Here is a 19,902-nt window from a genome sequence, read left to right on the forward strand (position 1 = left end):
CACTGATTTATCTGCCAAATCTGTCTTGATGTGGAAATACTGTTGCACAGCCATATTCTTCATTTTTCTTACTTTATTTAGGTGTGTTGCTTGCCAACTTGAGCCAACTTGAGCAGCTGCCAGTCGTTCATGTGTTTGTTTGGTTTGTCTACTTTTGTGCCAGATGTGTGGAATTTGTCACATACAGTAGAGACCAGAATTAGTTTGACATGATATTTCGTATTTAAAATAACGTTATTATGTGGAGCAACAATATTTACAGCAACCTCACTTGAATTCACAGCGAATTGAGTCTATCATCTGGCACTCCACGCAGACTAAAACTCGATATTATATGCCGTGACTGTCTGGTTGTCTGTTGTCTGGCTGTGTGTTGAACTACTTAAACTCTGACTGCTGATGGTTCTGCATTATCCTTGTTCTATGAACACAGGTGGAGCTTAACCACACAACTTCACAGATCACAGCGCTAAAATTTGCATGTCTATGCTCAGCCAATTAGAGTGAAAGAAAGATATGTACCTATTTCTCATTCAAGTCTTCAGCGGAAGGTGAATTGACATTGAAACTTATGTCCTTTTTCCACATGGTGCGGCAGTATTGTTTGCCCTGCTGCACTTTCTGGTACTGTATTTGCATTTTTACTTTAAATCAAAAGGGTAAGGGTGTCCACCCCCATATGAGCTGTGTTGTCACTACTGGTTGGCTAAAACAAGTGCTGTTTTCAAAAAACGTCAACTTCCAGTAGTTTGGAGTTAGTCAGTAACTCCATCTAATTGGCATGCAAATTTTTGAAATGTGACTAAAAAGAAAATGTGAATTCTTCTTCTCCATTAATCTTTTCAGTCCTCTCTTCTGCCCTGCTGAGCAGTGCTATCAGTAGTGTAGCTGAGTCCATTGTGCAGTGTCTTTGATTCTGTTTTGGATTCTCTTTTTTTTAAGAAGTCGCCCATTCGTCAGCAGCTAGTTAGCAGGAAAGGCTACAGTATTGCATTGGAGAGCTTTGTGGAGTCATCGTTGAACATCAACTCTGTAGGATGTCAGCATCACTCACAGAAAGATGTCCACATGCTGATGGGCTGAGCATTTACAGGACATGCAAATATTTGGTGCACAGATCTGCAGAAACAAGTTGTCAAGTCCAGTACACCTTGTTAGAGGGCGAAATACAACAGTGAACTGACGGCTTACATCACAGCTTAGCTTTTCAGTTGTGCTACTTTTTATGTGAACTGCAACATCAACTCTTTCATGCTGTCGTCCCAGAGTGAAATACCTTTAATTTATTAATTTATTGGGCCTTTATTGATACAATAATGTAACTGAGAAGTAGATTGGGTTCTTGCTGTTCAGACCAACATATTGTAACGTTTAAGGTCTCATTCTGTTGTTGGTGATGTCTTGGCAAATAACCATTCAGTCTAATAGCTTACCTACAAACAGCTATTTTCATGGTATTTTAACATAAAGTCTATAAGAGATATCCTAATAAAATACTAATTGTATGTGCGGTTACACAGTAATATTAAAGGTTAATGTCTGTTGTAGGTAAAGCTTCTTTGCTGCTAACTTCAGTTCCCTCTATCTGATGTGAGATGCTGATTCTTTTAATAAGCAGCTAAAACTTAAATGACAGAAATGAATTTTTGCACTGACCTCTGTGGTTTGAAAGTTTAAACTTTGTTGCACATCTGACCACATCTGGGGCACAGAGTGTCCCGCCCTGTCCGATTTAAGATTGCACCAGCAGGGCATTGCAGTTTGAACACAGCCTGTCTTGTTCTGTGGCAAGTGACCCTGTTGTAACTGGAGGTTTGCGGTCTTAAATTTTAAAGGAAAAATGTGCAGCAAGTTGAAATTTACATCCAGTAGGTTGCAGCAAAGTAAAGATTTTCATTCGGCGTTCAGTAACTTTGAGCTTTATTGATCTAAACCTTGATGTAACCAGGCTCTGCCCGCTCAATCAGCCACAGGTTCGGGAGTTAAAGATTATTTGGTTAATACTGTAGGTAGCATATTCACTTTCATCGGATTTTCATTGATCGATGCTCTCTGCTCTCAGAGTGAAAAAAATCACACTGACCACTGTCATTGCTACCAATCTAACAGCAGCATAAATCATAGTAACCATGACTGTACTAATGTAGGCGTCTGACATGCTGCCTGTTTGAGCCTAACATGGTGATCTCTCTCGCTGTCTGTGCATGGTGTGAATTAACTCCTGCATTGCTTTTCTGGTGGGTGTGCCTGCTGTGTTGTGGCTTTGTTTTAAATAACCAGTCTTTTGTTAACTTAAGGGCCTACAGTACATACACATCAGGACTGCTCTTATAATCCAGAGGAAGAAGCACCAGTTTCTGAACAATGAACTATCAGCAGCGGTAGTTTAGAAATGAAGTGAAACAGGCTAAATTAAAAACAAATACTCACCACATCCCTGATAAACAATATAGATAGTATGAGTTATCTACCTCATGGATTTTGTCAGCAAGTCAGACTTGATTATATAATTAACAAACTTCTAAAAGTTGTTACTCAGTTTTGTGTCTCTGAGCTGTTTGTTTGGGTATAGATCTGTCACTGGCCATCCTCGTGTGTTTTTTATTCATTTCTTTACCCATATGTCAATATCTCACCTGTCTGCGTGCGCATTTGTGAATCTTCATCCATGTTTCCATCATTTCCATGTGTGTATGTGGCTACTCCCTGTCTTTGACCATCATCATATATCTGCCTCTAGTCACCAAAGAGGAGGTTGTCCAGAAGGCTCGTCCAGTCTCCAGCGACGTAGGAAGCACCAACCCAAACTTCTCTGACCTCATGGATGAGTTTATCCAGGAGAGGCTGAGGGCCAAAGGAACAGCGGTGAGTACAACACACAGACACACATGGATTAAAGATGAAAGTTTCAGTGTAAAAAAAACTGTGAAACTTATTTTCTAAATACCCAGGGCCGTCGTGGCAGCAGCCCAGGAAGTCTGGAGGTTCCCAGGGACCTGCCGGAGCTCCTCGAGGCAGGTCAGAGTCCTGGATCTCGACCTTCAGATGATCCCCGTCCTATTGATGATCCAGGGGTTCCCTCTGAGTGGACGTCACCTGCAAGCGCCAGCGGTTCTGATGTCATCAGCTCAGACAGCCAGTCAGACTCCTTTAATGCCTTTCAGTACTCCACCTGCAAGTTTGATAGTAAGAAACAAAACATCAGCTGTCTTCTCCTAATACGTACAAATTACCACGTTTAAATAAAAATGACCAAAATTTGCTGTTCATGTTCTATCTTGACAAACTGAAACGTTAGTTGTTGTTATTAATTATGTTAACTAACTTTAACATAAACTGTAAGAGTAAACCAAGGTGACAATGAAGTGTATCCATGATCTCCTTTGATGTGGAGACCTTGTAAAATTTCAATATATAAGTCCTGATAAATGTCTAAATTGTTTTCGTAGATTTCACCTTTAGTACAGAAGCATGTGGAGGAGGAGCTGGATCTGGAGGAGGAGGCCGAGGCAGCTCACTGGACCAGGACAGCCTGGGAGGGGGCGGGGCCTGTGATGAGCATGAAGTAGCCAGTTTGACGACGCTTCACCTCGACTCGGAGACCAGCAGCCTCAGCCACACTGTCACTGTTACTGGTGTGTACCTACAGCAAAGATCTCTCTAGCTACTGTATTATTTCAGCAGCTTTAATGTTCATGTGTACCAACACTTACAGCCTAAATATTACATATTATACCACATAAATAGTTATATTAATATCAGTTTCGTCATAATAATTATAATTGGAAATTATATAATGGACTTGGAAAGTTAATTTGTACATGGCTGTTCACATCTAAACCATCATCATCATAATAACCTTTTAAAGATATGTGCTGTTTCCTTAACAGCCCATACACAAAAGCATCATTGTAGGTGTGATGCACAGCATATCGTGTTACACAAGGTGGTTGATGATGGTGATGAAACCTTGCATAGATCAGCTACATAATATTACTTTAACAAGCAGCTTCACAGTTTGTCTAATAACTCTTAAATAGAACCAATCACAGTGTTTGTTTACACAACTTTCAGGTAGAAATTCATGATGTTATTTCATAGTGTACACATCTCATTCATTTAAAATGCATGTTTGATACTTTCTCATTAACACTAATGTTAGTTTGGAGACATCATTTTGTGGTTGGGACACAGACTAAAGGAAATGACAGCTTAAGTTAACCCAAAACTTGCAGTCAGTCGGAGACACAGCAGGCACGTCAGATAGGTCGATCCCTTTGTTGAACTATATGTCTTCAAACGTTACAGTTATGTGTAATGTCTTTTTTTATTCCTGTATATTTCTTTGTCCAGGTTCTGAGAGTGCGTCTCCCATGCATTCCCTTGGCGGCTCTCGCTCCCAGACACCCTCCCCAGCCACACTGACAGCAGACCACCCTGATCACGCACACTCCCACTCACACACACACTTACAGCTGGACCAGAAGCTCCACAACTCCGTCCTGCAGACTCCCGACGACCTGGGTAATACTCACTAGCACACACAGATATGCACTTCTTTCCGATAAGGTCTCAGCTGTGAATGAGAGGCTGAAGAGTTCCTGATTGATTCATTGATTGATTCTAGAAACCAGCGAGTTCCCAAGCGAGGACTGCAGTGTGATGGCGGGTGGCTCTCTAACTGGATGGCATGCAGATGTTGCCACGGTAATGTGGCGCAGGATGCTGGGTATCCTGGGGGATGTCAATACCATCAAAGACCCTGAGATCCATGCTCAGGTCTTCGACTATCTGTGTGAGCTGTGGCAAAACCTGGCCAAGGTGTGTACTGGCACATACGAGTACTTCACAACTACGAGACAACACTTTTTTTGTGTGTGTAAAAATGACACTTTCCTTTTCAGATAAGAGATAATTTGGGCATTTCTCTGGACAACCAGTCATCTCCCCCTCCCCCTGTTCTGATCCCACCCCTGAGGATCCTCACCCCTTGGCTCTTTAAGGTTGGTGTGACTGAGACCTCTGATATTCATTTCATCGAGATCAAGTTACACACGAGAATAAGACCCTTTTTTCTTTACTTGTTGCTTTTACTGTACTTGTTTATGTTCACATAAATTCATGTATATTTCTTTGTGTGTGTTTTCCCCCAGGCCACCATGCTGACAGAGCGTTACAAGCAGGGGAAGCTCCATGCCTACAAGCTGATCTGCAGGATCATGAAGAGACGGCAGGATGTTTCCCCAAACACAGACTTTCTCACACACTTTTACAACATCATGCATCAAGGACTGCTGCACCAAGATCAGGTAGAGCACAGCACATCTTCTGTGTCCACTTGTATTTTTACAAGACGATATTTTAAGCCACTGAAAAATATATTTTCATGACTCATGTGCCACTTAATAGACAAAGTATGTATGTTTCTTCATGGTGTTTTAAAAAGAACTGTGTGGTTTTTTCAGGACATCGTGAACACGATCATAAAGCACTGCAGTCCCAGGTTCTTCAGTATCGGCCTTCCTGGAGCCACCATGCTGATCCTGGACTTCATCATCGCAGCTTCTCGAGTCACCACCTGCTCATCACTCAATGTAAGAATCACAGAGCAGTTATTCAGTGCAAACACAGTGTGACACACCTGCTGGCATACAGATGTGATAATTCTCCTGTCCTTCTCTCTACATTGTTGTCAACGCCATCTGTCCTTGTCCTTCTTTCCAGGCTCCAAGAGTAGAGGCCCAGATCCTGCTTGGATCTCTGGTGTGTTTTCCCAACTTGTATGGGGAGCTCCCAGCCCTCCATCCCACCACAGCTGAGGTGGTGCTCACCAAGTTCCCTGACGTCAAGGTAGACGGAGGCATTAGTAGCTCGGTCTGAGGGCTGAATCAAGATACCATGCCTCTGTCAGTGGGCAGTATCATTATTCTTTGTGACAGTAGAACAGGAAGAAGATGAGAAGAGAGGAAGAGAGAAATTATACCAAAAACAAACTTGGAGTCTACCATTGAACTTCCATCTCTGTCACAGACACACTACCCTTGCTCAATCAATACATCAGCATGCTCTTAAACTGATTTCCACCACAGCAGGTGGTCAGACATTTCACCAAACTTTATCTACATTATGTTAAATCCAGGTCAGTCCACCACACATTTCTGCTCTCTATAGGGGGCCTCAGAACCAAACTAATAGGTTAATGTCTCATCAGTTATTCCCGTAACAGTTCAGAGCTATGGGAGTAATGTTGTTATTGTTGTTGTTGCTGCTGTGTAAACCGTTAATGCCATGCGTGGCAGCATCTCAGGTCTGCTCACTGGTTTCTGTGGTTCCTTACAAGGCAGAAGCTTGTTTTGAATCAGTAAGCGGTCATTAACACAGACCAGAGGGACGGGACCAGCGAGTGTGTGAATGTGTCTGAAGTTGTGTGTATAGATAAGTCGGTGTCATGCCTGTGTGTCCATGCTTAGTGCAGTGCATGTGTGTGATGTATTTTGAATCACTTTTCTCATTATCTGGAAAATGATTAGTGAGTTTGAGCACTCAGTCATTCTCTGCATTATGCACACCTGTAGTCAAGGTTTACTTTGTGTGTGGGGCCTTTAAAACATGTTACACAGTATGTAGCTATTAACAGGGAATCAGTGGTTTGTGTTGTTCTGGGCGAATTTACTGAGTTTGTCTGTTTGCTTTGTTTTTTAGGAGCATGTTATCAAAACCATCCTGACCTCTGCCAGGGACGAACCCTCTGCTCCTGCGAGGCAAGTGTAACAGCAGAGCATCTGACGACGCCCGTTTATGTTTATGCTTACCAAAATGTTTTATGGTAACACTTTATACTAGGGTACATATTAAGTTGTTGCTTATTTGTATATTGGCTCCTCAATAGTGACTATAAAGCACTTGAGGCTTTATGTGTTGCAGTTTGATGTCATAACAGCATCCTGCCCTTCCTCTTCTTCATCTTTCATCTTTTTCTTTGTCTTTGTCTTCTTCTTTGTCGCCTTCTTCATCATCTTCTTAGTCTTTATCTTCTTCTCATTCTTCTTCTTTGTACGAAAGCTGATACTATACATTTTCAGTTATCAGGCCTATGAATTAGCATGCATCCCTTAATTTGTTAAATAAGAATAAACCATATTTATCAAGTGTTACCTGAAAATGACCATTCTTGTTGTCCTGCCACCATATAAGGCTGACACTGAGCATATTAACATCATAAATCATGTACAGCCCTTACCATTTATATTTCCTGTTAGTTGGTGTGTTTATAACACACATGTGTAAAAGTATGCTGTAATCCTGTCTTTATTGATCCCAATATACAGAATTTGTGTGGCTCTTTGTATGTGTATATGTGTATAACAGCAGCATGTGTTTGCCGGTTGCTCAGGATGTATATTTGTTTTGTTTCGTTAGGTGTGTGGCTCTGTGCAGTCTGGGTATCTGGCTGTGTGAGGAGTTGGCTCGTGGGACTCAACATCCCCAGATCAAAGAGGCTCTCAATGTCATCTGTGTAACCCTGAAGGTCAGTTACAACTCTGTACTGCTTTTAAGATATTTGGTTAATTACATCCAGCCTCTAAAATCCAACTTCCTGAACTTTAAACATAAACTATAAATTGGTCATTGAAAATATAAATCAAAAAAGGGGCCGGTCAGATTTCAACCCAGCTGAATAAGGTTATCTCATGCAGCCTTTGGCCTTTGTCTGTTGTCAAACTTCGTCCCTGCTGACCATGGCACTCTCTCTGTGATCCAATGGGATCAGACCAAAGCAATAAATCTGTATCAAACGGACTGCTGACTGATCTACACAACACTGGAGTGTATACACATCTGTTCCTCTTCTGTCTGGATGTTTAATTAGGCCTACTTTAGTTAAAACACCACAACATCAATCGTCAACTAAAATAATATATACAGCCATTGAATAAATAAGCTAGTTTAATATGCTAATGTTGCTTTCAATTAAATTCAGTAAAGCAAGTTCATGTAAAAATCAGGAGTTGCTTGGGATGCAACTCTTTTTGCGCGGAGTTTGATGCCACACAATGAGGGAACTAAACTTTTGCTCTGAATTTTTCTGTGTTGAGTGGTGAGCCTGCTGTTATCCAGTGTTTTATGGCTTATACTTCAAAGTGATCATATCCATGCACACTATGTAAGAATTCTTGTTCTTCCAATGCATTTAATTGTAAAACACAAGACAACATGAAGTCATTGATGGGATTAAAATCTATGCTTTAAAGATGGAGGATGGAGCTGCTTACAGTGAGTGTAAATGCACCACAATAGTGCCTGAAAACTAGACATTTGGGATGTTGATGTGTTTAACATGGCCGGCTGCAAGGAGCCAAAGTATGATGGAAAACATTGTTGGAGAGGATTGTAAGTGCTGGTGAAATTGCCTCAGTTGGTTTTGTCTGTTTCAGGCCACTAGTCTGGGAGGCCTGTGGACCAGAATAATACTGTCCAACATTTACTGTCTCATCTACAGCCAAGTGGCACTAGATGGACCCACACACACACACACGCATACCTTTTCCACCTTGGAATCCCTAGCTTGTGTATCGGCAGCCAATGGCCTGCTAAGACATTACAGCAACACACTCACACACACACACACTTGCATTCACCTACTCCTGGGAGCAAACCCTGGACTGTCAATATGTTTGGTCCTTCTTCAGATAGGAGACTAATCCAGAGGGAATGCTGCAAGCTGTGTCACACACATGCACACACACACACACACACACATACACACACTCTCAGTAGCACATATATACACACACATCTTGTACACTTTTGCATCTCTTGCCTTCATACCAGCAGCCAGTAGCCTCAGACATGGGCCTTGTGATATGCACACACACACACACACACACACGCATACACAAAGCTTGAGAGATCATATTTCCATGCAGTGTAACTTCTTCCTCTTGTCCTCCTTGTCCCACTATCTGCTCCTTCTCCTATCTAGAAGTAAAGCTGCAGCGAATTGTCAATTGAAATAAATTAATTGTCAACTATTTTAATAAATAATTGATCATTTCTTTCATTTTTTTAAGTAAAAGTGTCAAATGTTTAATGATTCTAGCTTTAAAATGTAAATTTTTGTTGCTTTGCTTTGTCATTTCCGATGGTAGATGAACAATCCTTGTGTTTTTCGACTGTTGGACAAAAAACAGAACTTAAAAATGTCACTTTGCATTCTGGGTGATTGTGAAGAGCATTTTTCAGTATATTATACACAATATATATTATAAAGACTCACGATAGGTAGAACCTATTCCTTAGCACACAGCATTTCCTCACTTAAAAGTCAGAATATGTCTTGTGTGTTTCATCACCCAGTACCCCAATAAGAATGTTGCACTGGTGGCGTCGGACATCCTTCACCTCCTGATCAGTCACGTGGATCATCTTCAGAAATACCCCCCCGACACTCCAAAGAAGATCGTAGAGGTGAGACATAACTCACTGTACACTTCTAGACTATTATTGGAATATTTATTTATTACTCATCAAGTCACATCAGCATGTGCACACGTCCAGATGGATTAAATGGTGTTGTGTAAAGTGGAGGCCATATTTAAATGCACCATGTCACCGTTAAAAGGTCCATTTAGAGGTCTGACTTCTTGGTGCTGTCATTCTCACTGCTTTGTAGTGGTTTTATTAAGTCTGCCTCAATTTGTAAATATAATGTCATGTTTCCTCATATTGGCTTTAATTTTATTTTTTTAATCTCTTTTTCTTTTGCTCATAGTAGCTTTAACATGGAGTTTATAACAATTTTGTCTGATTTGATTCTTCTCAGATTTTGATCGCCACCATCACATACTTACTTCCTACTACCGAGTCTTCTCCTCATGAACTGGATAAGAGGGTAACATACACACACAAAAACCCTAACCCTAGCCTTCGCCTTCGATCACATTTTCTCACTATAATACACATTTAGCTAAGAAAGTAACTTTATACCTGTGTTTGCCTGTGTGTGTGTGTGTGTTGCAGCTGGTAGTGTCCCTCCTGTTGTGTCTGTTGGACTGGGTGATGGCTCTGCCTCCAAAGTCTCTTCTTCAGCCTGTTCAAACACGAAGCCCTCCAGAAAAGGACCAGCCCACCAAGACTCTGCTCAGCTGTATATATAAGGTATGCTTGTGAACACACACACCCAGTTACTTACATTGGCTTAAATAATTTTATTTATGAAAAATCGTATTAAAATTATTAATAGTCGATCTCTCAAAAGTGTCCTTACCCTTTTGAATATTTGTCTAGGTGTTACACGGTTGTGTGTACGGAGCCCAGTCTTTCAACAGTCCCAAGTATTACCCGCTGCAGCTGTCAGACCTGCTGAGTCCAGACTACGACCCGTTCCTACCGTTAGAGAGCCTCCGGGAACCAGAACCCCTGCACAGCCCAGACTCTGAACGCTCCAGCAAACTACAGCCTGTCACAGAAGGTATTCTGTCTTGCATCAGGAGCAAACTACACAGCTTACCGAACCGTCATTTGGTGTCTTTATTGACTTAGTCTGCGCATGTAAATGTTATTTTACTAATCAAAAGGTCCCAAGTATATTGCAGACATACAAGAGTACACAAGTATTTATCTGTAGCACAAACACACGAAATCTGGGACGAAATGACCCGGGGCCATCCACCAAACCACTTGGGGAAAGTTAGGTGTGTGCGTGCGTGCGTGCGTGCATTGGTGTATGCGAGTGCACTTGTCTACATCCGTGTGAGAGTGTGTATTGTCCCCTGCTGTGGTCCACCAGGACACAGAGTCTAGTCTAATGACTGGAGCACCTTGACAGACCATGCCTCTCCTTTCCTCTCCTCTCTTTCAGCTTCTCATTTTTGTATCTTCTTGTCTTCACTGCTTCACTTCCTTTTTTTTTTTTTTAACATCATCTGCTAATAGTCTTTTCACTTCTATTTAATTTGTTCACAAATGTTTCCTGTTCTTTTGTCTTTCCTCTTTTCTTTTTCCTCCTGAACTCTCCAGAGGTTTAGGTAGTCATTGAGAATGCCTGGTCAATACATATCTGTACTCTACACACAGCTTTGTCAATAAGGAGCTGTTGGAAAGCTTGTGTGTGTCACAGTGTGTGTGTAATGATGTTGATTAGCTGGGATCTGCTGACAGCACAGTGTGTGATGGCATTGGCTTCTCCTCAGCATGGGGCAAACTATGTACGAGCTCGGTGTGTGTCCGTACAGCTTCTTAGTTTTTCACTGTGAATCCTGAAGTTTTGTCACAACTTGGAACCTAAATATCAAGTCAGTAAAAGTTACACATTTCAGCCGGCTAAACAATGAAATCAGGAAATATAGAATTTGACATACCTACTCCATGTGCTCTGTTTTTGTATTTCTCTCTCTGCAGTTCGTAGCCGTATTCAGCAGGGCCTGGTATCCATCGCAGCCAGAACAGTCATCACACACTTGGTCAACCACCTAGGACATTATCCAATGTCTGGAGGGCCTGCTACTCTGTCTAGTCAGGTACTGTTACTGTGTGTGTGTTTGGTGCTAATAATGGCACAAATATATGGTGACAATTATTTTTTTGTCCCAAAAGGAATGAAAATCCTTCATTTTCATATATATTGTAAAACTTCTTAAAAATAAAGTTTAAAAAAAAAAAAAAAAGAAAATCCTTCATTTTTAGTACTTTCATTCAGAGCTTGTCATTTGGCTAAAGCAACACTGTGGCCAATGTTTTCTAGGTGTGTGAAAACCAAGACAACCCATTCTGTGAGAGTGCAGATCTTGGACCAGAGCTTTTTCATTCGCCAAACCTACAGTTTCTGGTTCTGAATGGCTCCACACTGCTGTCAGTGTATCAGGTAACCTCAGCTGAAACACATTTTTATTATTATTATTATTATTATTGTTATTATTATGACATATGAATAACTGTATGCATATAAACATGCAATGTTATCATGATGTATTGCCCAGATTGACAAAGTAAAGCATAACACAACAGCTTGATACTTTGCAGTGTAACTTGGAGTGAGAATATATTGAATTTATTAAATACTAGGTAAACTTGTATTATTATTCAAGTATGCTGATAAAGTTCAAAAGGATTATTGATTTTCCTTGGTGGTTCTAGAAGTTGCAAAGGAAAAGAGAAGTATAAGGTTATGAAAGTGTTTTTTGAGAAGGCTTGAGTTTCACTTTAAAGCAAAATAGAGATGCTGCGGCTCAGAATGATTTCTTTAATATTTGGTACATTTAGTGTCCCTTCTCTGTTTTCCAGATCCGATCAGAGTCTGGTGTACCAGGAGGCGGAATGACAGCCGGTTTGTCCTCTGCTCCTGCTTGTGTTCGTGTCATCATCAGAGATGTAGCTGGAAAACACTCCTGGGACTCTGCCGTTCTCTACGGGCCTCCACCATGTTCCCCGAACAGCCCAACACACACATTTTTGTCACACACACAATCACCTCACAGTGCGAATCTTCATTTACACACCCCACCAGGAGGTCCGCTGAAAAAGATGGGAGTGAAGAGAGAAGACAGCGAAGAGGAGGGGCAGGCGGAGAGGGAGGCAGAGGAGGGAGGAAGAGAGGTGGAGGCTGAAGGGTTTCAGGGAGAGGGGGAGGAGGAGGAAGAAGAAAAGGTCAGTGAGGAGGAGAAGGGAGATCAAAGAGGAGGTGGAGGAGATGAGGAAGAGGAGGAGCAGGAGGAGCAGAATGAGCACAGGATGGTTGGGGAGGGGGATCGAGGCGAGTCGGGCTTGGAGCAGCTTCTTGCTCCGCCATTGGCTAAACGTGTGTGTCGGGAGGCAGTGCCAGCATGGGACTCACTGACGGAGGGGGACGATGCACTGGATGAAATGCTGCAGTACCTGGGCTACTCAAGTCCTGAGTGTCTACAGAGAGCAGGTACACACACAATCACACACACTGAGTACCTATTGTACACTTTTATTTATTATTGTTAATTATTATTGTTGTTGTTATTTATTCTACAGTATGTAAAAATGAAAGAAGATTAAAGGCCAATGTTTGAAAGGAAGCAGCTAATAGTTTACAGCTAACAGTTGTTCTGAGACCAAAACAGTTTCACACGACACAGAAGATGTCAGGTTGTTTACAGCTAACTTTGTCTTCTGGTTGGTCCCCATAGGCATGCCGCTTAACATCCCAGCCCCTCCTCCAGCATGTGTTTCAGAAAAGCAGGAGAACGATGTGATCAATGCCATCCTGAAGCAGAGCGCTGAAGAAAGAGAGTTTGTCCTTCATGTACGCTGTGCCCTTATCCATATGAATAGAATACGTTTTATATTTGGATCTTTGAAATGAACTCCCAGCATATCCTGATGAAGTGGATACTCAAATACTGTTGGCTCAGAAGTGCAGCACTCACCACCGTATGTAGTTGAACTAATACTGCTTCACAATAATGCAGCCCTGATTCCAAAATAGTATGAAATCAGAATTCAACCATTTGCAAACAAATTGTGTTTACCGGCAGTGGTTTTAAGTGTTCCTGAGCCCATGAAGTAATATCCATTATATTTTACATTAACTATGTGTTTCAGTGGTGAACCTTGCTCAGTGAACGACTGAGCCTTTCGAGGATCCCCCTTTTATATCCAATCATGATACTATCACCTGTTACCAACGAACCTGTTTACCTGTGGAGCATGTTTCAAACAGGTGTTTCTGGAGTGTTCCACAACGTTCCCAGTCTTTTGTTATCGGCCCCTATCCCGACTTATGTATAACATGTTTCATTTCATGCTTTTGGGTCTTGGCCTCTCTATTCTGGTTATAATTTGACTCAGTTTGTTTATACTGGCATTACAATGTTGTCGCTTACATCGCCAGAATAGAATCAAATGTCTTTTTCTTCAGACATGCAGCATTCTGTTTAATTTCCATGATGGTTTTTTTTTCATCCCTTGATTTTTTGAGTGAAACTGAATTGCTGAATGTTTCAGAGAGGTGAGGAGTTGAACATGAGGGCAGTGCAGCAGACTGAGCCAGAGACTCAGACACCACAATCAGCCTTCTACTACTGCAGACTCCTGATCAACATACTGGGACTCAACTCCTGGGAGAAGAGGTGAGACCAGATGCAGATGTACATGGACAAGAATTTTTTATCTTTTATCTTTTGAAAACAACACTAACATTCATGTAAATATATTAATATATAAAATGTGAGCAGTAGGTTTGGTTATGTTTGGCCGGTTATGAGTGTCAGTGTCAGGAGAATGACGTCCGACAAAGTTCAGACATTTCTTCTGTGTCTGTATTAAGACATTCTTAACTTTTCCATTTTTCAGTTTACTTTTATGGAGGTAAAAAAAATCTACTTGAGGGAAAAAATGGGGTTTATTTAACCATAAGAGACGCCACTGTGTGCATGTTGCACAAAAATATCTAGGAAAAGCTTTCAATATAATAATAATTATTTAAATGATAAAGCTTTTGATTAATAAGGAGTTTTTTGTTTTTTTAGGTTACTGTAGTACATGTATGGGGAGTCTTTTATTATTTTTTGTCTCCTCAGGAACAAACCAAATGCCTGTTCAAGGCAAATGAGACTAAAATTTCAAACTTGTCTTTTGTGCTAATTAGACTCCACGTTTCTCATTCAGACGGTACAGCATTTCATCTTCTCAATGACTCTGGGTTTAAAATACACAATGTCAAGGTATCACTTTAAATGTGTCTGGCCTGCTAATGGACACTCATCGCTCTTTATACTTTATCCAGGGAATTACAGCGTCTGCATTCAGCCTGCACAATAGACTTCTTAACACAGTGCGCGTGCGTGTGTAGGAGAGTGATAATGAGTATAGTACTCTATTGATCAAACTCAACCCATTTGGAGTTAGAATAAAAGGCAGTAGTTGAAGAAGAAAATGATGGTGGAAAGAGCGGTGAATCAGAAAACAGGATGAAAAAGGCCCATGTAGATGGAGAGCGAGAATAAGAAAATGAAAAAAAGAAATGGAGCCAAAATCAGAAAACAAGAAGGCGAAAATTAAACGTAAATGTTGGGTGGAACGAACGAGGATAGACAGATGAGAAAGAAAGAGAAGAAATGACTGTCTAATCATCTATTATTGTCCCTGTACGTCTCTCCAGGTATTTATACAGGACATTACATATACTAAGATACTGACAGTCACCTGTGTGCGCGCATCCATGTGTGTGTGTGTCTCCTTTTATGCTTTTCCCTATAATCCAGGGTGTAAATGGAGTCTTTGAGAGCAGAGAATGGGGCCATTACCAAGTATCAGTTTAATAAAGAGCAAATTGCTGTCTCTCTCTCTCTATTTATCTCCCGCTCTTTCACTCTTTTTTTCTCCCCCTCTAAGAGTGAAAAGAATGACGTGTCATTATCAGTCCACTCCAAGCCTCTCTGCTCACTGTCTGTCTTGGTTTTATATGAGCGGCGTGGAGGTTGGTGGCTGGTCACAGGGACATTTTGATCCATCTATAGACGTGTTAGTTGGTATAAAAGGCTTTTGTTTAGTCCTTTTCTGTTGGAGCGTGAAAGTGGTGATGAATCTAGCTGTGGTCGGAGATAGTGAGCATTTGCTCATTTATGCTCACAGGAATAATAAAATGCAGTGATCTATAATTGTGAGGCCAGAGTTGTGACGCAGAAGTGCTTGTCAGATGGTCGGACAGAAAAGCAAAATTTAAAATCTTCCATAACATTTGGTTATTTTAGTGACTTAGTTCATAAGTGTTCTTCGTGCAGTGTTTTTCTTGACCTCTAAACCCTCCTTATTCTTTCAACAACGACAAATGGAGCTTGGTTGTTTTGAAGTACTTTGTTTGTCTGTTGTTTTTAACCAGGTATTAAAGCATCTAGCAGGCTTTACTTTAAAGGTCCACTTGATAGTTCTTGGGAAGAAATTTCAACCGAAAGAGAGAAGTCTGCATGAATGGATTTTTTTTAATGACTGAATAAAGTGCATTGATAAACTTTAAGGACAACATAACTTCATACTTTATACTTTTCCAAGATTATTCTAAGTAGCCACCTTTTAAGCCTCAAACAATGTTCTGGGTACCTTATTTCCCTGTGAGGACGGCTTGTTGGAAGCAATGTTCTATGTGATCAACCAATGTTTTGGAAAATTACAGATAAAGCTAATTTTAGAGAATACATATATATATTTTAAAACCTTAGAGATCACCCCTTTGTATGTCTCTTTTATCTGCTTTTTCCTCTTGGCTTTTTAATCCTGAGCTTTTTTTTGGTCTTTTTCACCGGAAGTCACCTTTACTTTATGTCTTATTAGCTTACAAGGTATTGATCATTTTCTGCCAGGAAACAGTGACAAAAACAAACAAGCCAATTAAGAGAAACACCAGTGGTCGCCAGATGATGGTAGAGATGCAGGTTCAACTTTAATAATCATTCCTAACTTGTGCATGTATTTGTATCTTACAGGAGTAACTTTCATTTGTTGAGGAAGAATGAGAAGTTACTGAGAGAGCTGAAGAACCTGGACTCACGGCAGTGGTGAGAAAATATGAAGTCAAGCACCTCATGTTGCTCGCTGCATCCCCTGCTCCCTTTTTTCTTTAGATGTTTTCGTTCAGGTTTCAGTTAGTTAGAGTTACAGTACCTTTGATTTAAATCTATGTACCCACACATGTATACTGTAGAGTTGTGAGATTCATTGACAGTAATGCTGCACTGCATTTCATTCAGATCATAGACTGTATGATAAGTAGATGCAGTGTCTGGGTCTGAAAAGTGAAGCCAATGCCAAGTGCCTTAAACCTGCATTCTTTCTAATGACCAGCAGGGGGCAACTCCACTGGTTTCAAATAGATGTTGCATGTAAGCTTATGAGAAAATATCCCTACTTCACACTTGATTAACTACATCAGTTAAGAGTTTCCCAATGAGGCTATGGTCTCAGTTTTATTTAATACAGAACATGTTCATTTTGTAAATTATGGTCCCATTTAGAGTAAAAAAGATGATAAATCGCTACCACGGTGTTTGACCAGCTCCACCCTCTCGTCCAAATATGGTCATTATGGCGATGGCCATAATGCCAAACTCAAGACTTCAAAATGGTAGTCCACAAACTGGGGGACGTAACAATGACTCCACCCACTAGCTTTCCTAGAGGGAAACTCTGAAACAAACAGACAGGTTAAGGGGAAAGTAATAAGCTTGTAGAAATTGCTCAAATAAATGTTACCTCCTTTACAATCTGTCATTCAGTAGTTGTTGTTTTTGCTCATTATTGGTTTCCTTCATTGTCTTCTAGCCGAGAGACTCATAAAATAGCAGTATTTTATGTTGCTGAGGGCCAAGAGGATAAACACTCCATACTAACCAACACAGCCGGCAGCCAAGCTTATGAAGACTTTGTCTCTGGACTGGGCTGGGAGGTAAGGCCACCTTTATTCAAATCATCCTAAATGTCTTGACTCGTTATGTCAAAAATATCGACATATTGATATCGTCTCTCAATATTTGAAACTGTACCACCTGTGCTTTCGTACTCCCTTCTCTCTGACACGTTTGGACACACATTATTTTTAAAGTATATTTAATGTTCACTGCAGCATTTCTGCCTTTTCATGCAACAGAAGAGAAAAGTCATTCCTCTTTGCCATGTTGTAGCTTTGTTTTATTTATTTTTCTCAAAATGTTGTGACATGATACAAATTATATTTTCAAGGCGTTGTATCAGCGTGAGAATTTCAGTATCGTGACAACTCTAGTTCTGACATAGTTCTTTACCTTCTTCATACATTCTAACTGCACCTTTTATCTTTACAATGTTTCTGTGAGTTTTCAGTGTACATTTTAATTTAGGATTGCGTCTTATCTGATCTGCAGCAAATAATTTAATTATTTTCATATCATCAATGGTTTAACTAATTAAATGCATAATGTAGTTAGCAGTAGAAGGTATTCCTCTGTTCTGTTTTAACTGAATGTTTATTCAATGTGGGTCATTCCATGCCAACTCGCCCAAAAGCCAGAACTTTTCCCAGTTCATGTCATGGATTTTCTTGTTAAAACTAATGCTGAAAAATCTACAGTCATAATAACCAGAAAGTGGGGTTTTCAGCTCTGAAGCTACATTCAGCAAGATCTGTGGTACTCAGTTTTTTATGCAGCAGAACCAAATAATCTGGATGTGACAGAACTCCATTAATACTACACAGAACTAAAATTTGGTTGCAAGAAAGTGAAAACTAGTGGAGATATGAATTTTTGAAAATGACAGATTCTTTGGTTTCCTTAGTGTCTCTTGGATGTTCAGGACAAATTTCAATCCAAAACAGTGAAAAATAAGAGAATAAGGCTCAGAATACACACACAGAAACACAAAAATGCTAAAAATCAGTTCAGAGGCCCAAACTTCAAAAGGTCATATCCTAAAAGGTTTCTGGCATACAGCTATAGGATTTTGCAGAGTCCCATGATTTTAACAGAACTTCAAACGTGAATTTTTTCAAGAACATCCATGACGTGAGCTGGGAGGTGAGTTGGTATGGAATGATCCATATCTGATATCTGAATTGCTGGTTGAAGAGTTCAGAGGAATCTGAAGTTAGTAATTTTATTATTTTTTATTCCAGTCTCTTCAGGCAGTAAATGGCTGGAGAGGGAGATAATATTTTCAGTGTATCCTGCATGTTATAGTGTGTGTGTGTTTTATCCCTCAGGTGGACCTCACTACTCACTGTGGCTTCATGGGAGGTCTCCAGAGGAATCGCAGCACAGGCCAGACTACACCGTACTACGCCACCTCTACTACTGAGGTCATCTATCATGTCTCCACCCGCATGCCTCATGACCAGGACCACAACCTCACTAAGAAGGTAGCACACACCTATCTGACTGGTCTTACCTGTTGTCTGGGATTTTTACACAGTATAGAAATGAGATAGAATGAGTAATTAATGATAATGATCATACTTAATGTTGTTGCATGTTTCACTCCTTGTATTTAATGAGGGGAGATGTACAGTGAGGACAGGGGGAGACAAAAATCTTTTGTGCTCCTCTTATTTCTGTCCTTCCCTTTTGATTTCTCCCTCTTTCCTCCCTCTAAATCTCTTTCTTTGCCTTGAATGGAAGGTCGCTGCAAGACACACACACACACACACACACACACACACACACACACACACACACACACACACACACACACAGCAATCTGTTGACGTTAGTGTTTCTAAAGCACACCAATGTCTCCAGTGATTCTTAGTAGCAATCATGTCTGTGTTTGTGCATGGTGTAGTCTTGTATCAGTGTCTAGGCAGGCAGGTTTATTGTGTGTGTGCTTCTGTGTGTGTGCGTGTGTGCACACCTGTCAACCCCCAGGCACTGGGCGCTCTGCACATGGCCATAATGTCCCTTTAATCAGATCATACTTCCTGCTTCTCGGCCTATCACGTCGCTGCAGGCTCCTGATTGGATTATCGGCGCCTGGTCCGACACCATCCGTCTCCCTGATCAGCTGATGGCCCCATCAAACACGCTTACTTGCATACACACACACACTCACACACACTATAAACCTGTTTAACTTGACACAAACACACATCCGCCGAGGGCTTTATTCACATCAGTCTGCTCAAATAATCACACAACTATAAATTTGTGTTAATGTTGGACACCTAAGCGCACACACACACACTTACACACGCACAGGTTAGCGAGCACACGCCGATTTACAAACACGTACACTCACAGTTTGACAAATGTGTCCACAGAGAGGTTAAACTGACAGACATACACATGTCCATACTGGCAGGCATTTATCATCCATCCTCCTGCCACACACACAAACACTCACATACACAATCACTCACACACACCTATACACACACACACACACACACGCTGCAGTGGGTCCATTGCAGGG

The 19,902-nt window shown here is 40.9% G+C and overlaps 1 protein-coding gene across 6 annotated transcripts in view; it reads left to right on the forward strand.

The window, feature by feature from the left end:
* The window catches only part of ralgapa1 (Ral GTPase activating protein catalytic subunit alpha 1), a 66,939-nt gene that overhangs the window by 18,361 nt on the left and 28,676 nt on the right, over positions 1–19,902 (forward strand). For all 6 annotated transcript variants that reach the window (XM_084382136.1, XM_084382137.1, XM_084382138.1 and 3 more), the window contains 23 exons: positions 2,741–2,865; positions 2,952–3,186; positions 3,450–3,635; positions 4,354–4,524; positions 4,628–4,821; positions 4,905–5,003; positions 5,154–5,309; positions 5,466–5,594; positions 5,725–5,850; positions 6,703–6,761; positions 7,420–7,528; positions 9,358–9,468; positions 9,824–9,892; positions 10,021–10,158; positions 10,288–10,471; positions 11,401–11,519; positions 11,744–11,863; positions 12,283–12,910; positions 13,155–13,270; positions 13,972–14,096; positions 16,449–16,520; positions 17,284–17,407; positions 18,698–18,853. In XM_084382136.1, coding sequence (XP_084238262.1) covers positions 2,741–2,865; positions 2,952–3,186; positions 3,450–3,635; positions 4,354–4,524; positions 4,628–4,821; positions 4,905–5,003; positions 5,154–5,309; positions 5,466–5,594; positions 5,725–5,850; positions 6,703–6,761; positions 7,420–7,528; positions 9,358–9,468; positions 9,824–9,892; positions 10,021–10,158; positions 10,288–10,471; positions 11,401–11,519; positions 11,744–11,863; positions 12,283–12,910; positions 13,155–13,270; positions 13,972–14,096; positions 16,449–16,520; positions 17,284–17,407; positions 18,698–18,853 — 3,551 coding nt within the window. The remainder of the gene's footprint in view (positions 1–2,740; positions 2,866–2,951; positions 3,187–3,449; positions 3,636–4,353; positions 4,525–4,627; positions 4,822–4,904; positions 5,004–5,153; positions 5,310–5,465; positions 5,595–5,724; positions 5,851–6,702; positions 6,762–7,419; positions 7,529–9,357; positions 9,469–9,823; positions 9,893–10,020; positions 10,159–10,287; positions 10,472–11,400; positions 11,520–11,743; positions 11,864–12,282; positions 12,911–13,154; positions 13,271–13,971; positions 14,097–16,448; positions 16,521–17,283; positions 17,408–18,697; positions 18,854–19,902) is intronic.

Source organism: Pagrus pagrus (assembly GCF_965226575.1).
Source record: "Pagrus pagrus genome assembly, chromosome: 18".
Taxonomy (NCBI): Eukaryota; Metazoa; Chordata; class Actinopteri; order Spariformes; family Sparidae; genus Pagrus; species Pagrus pagrus.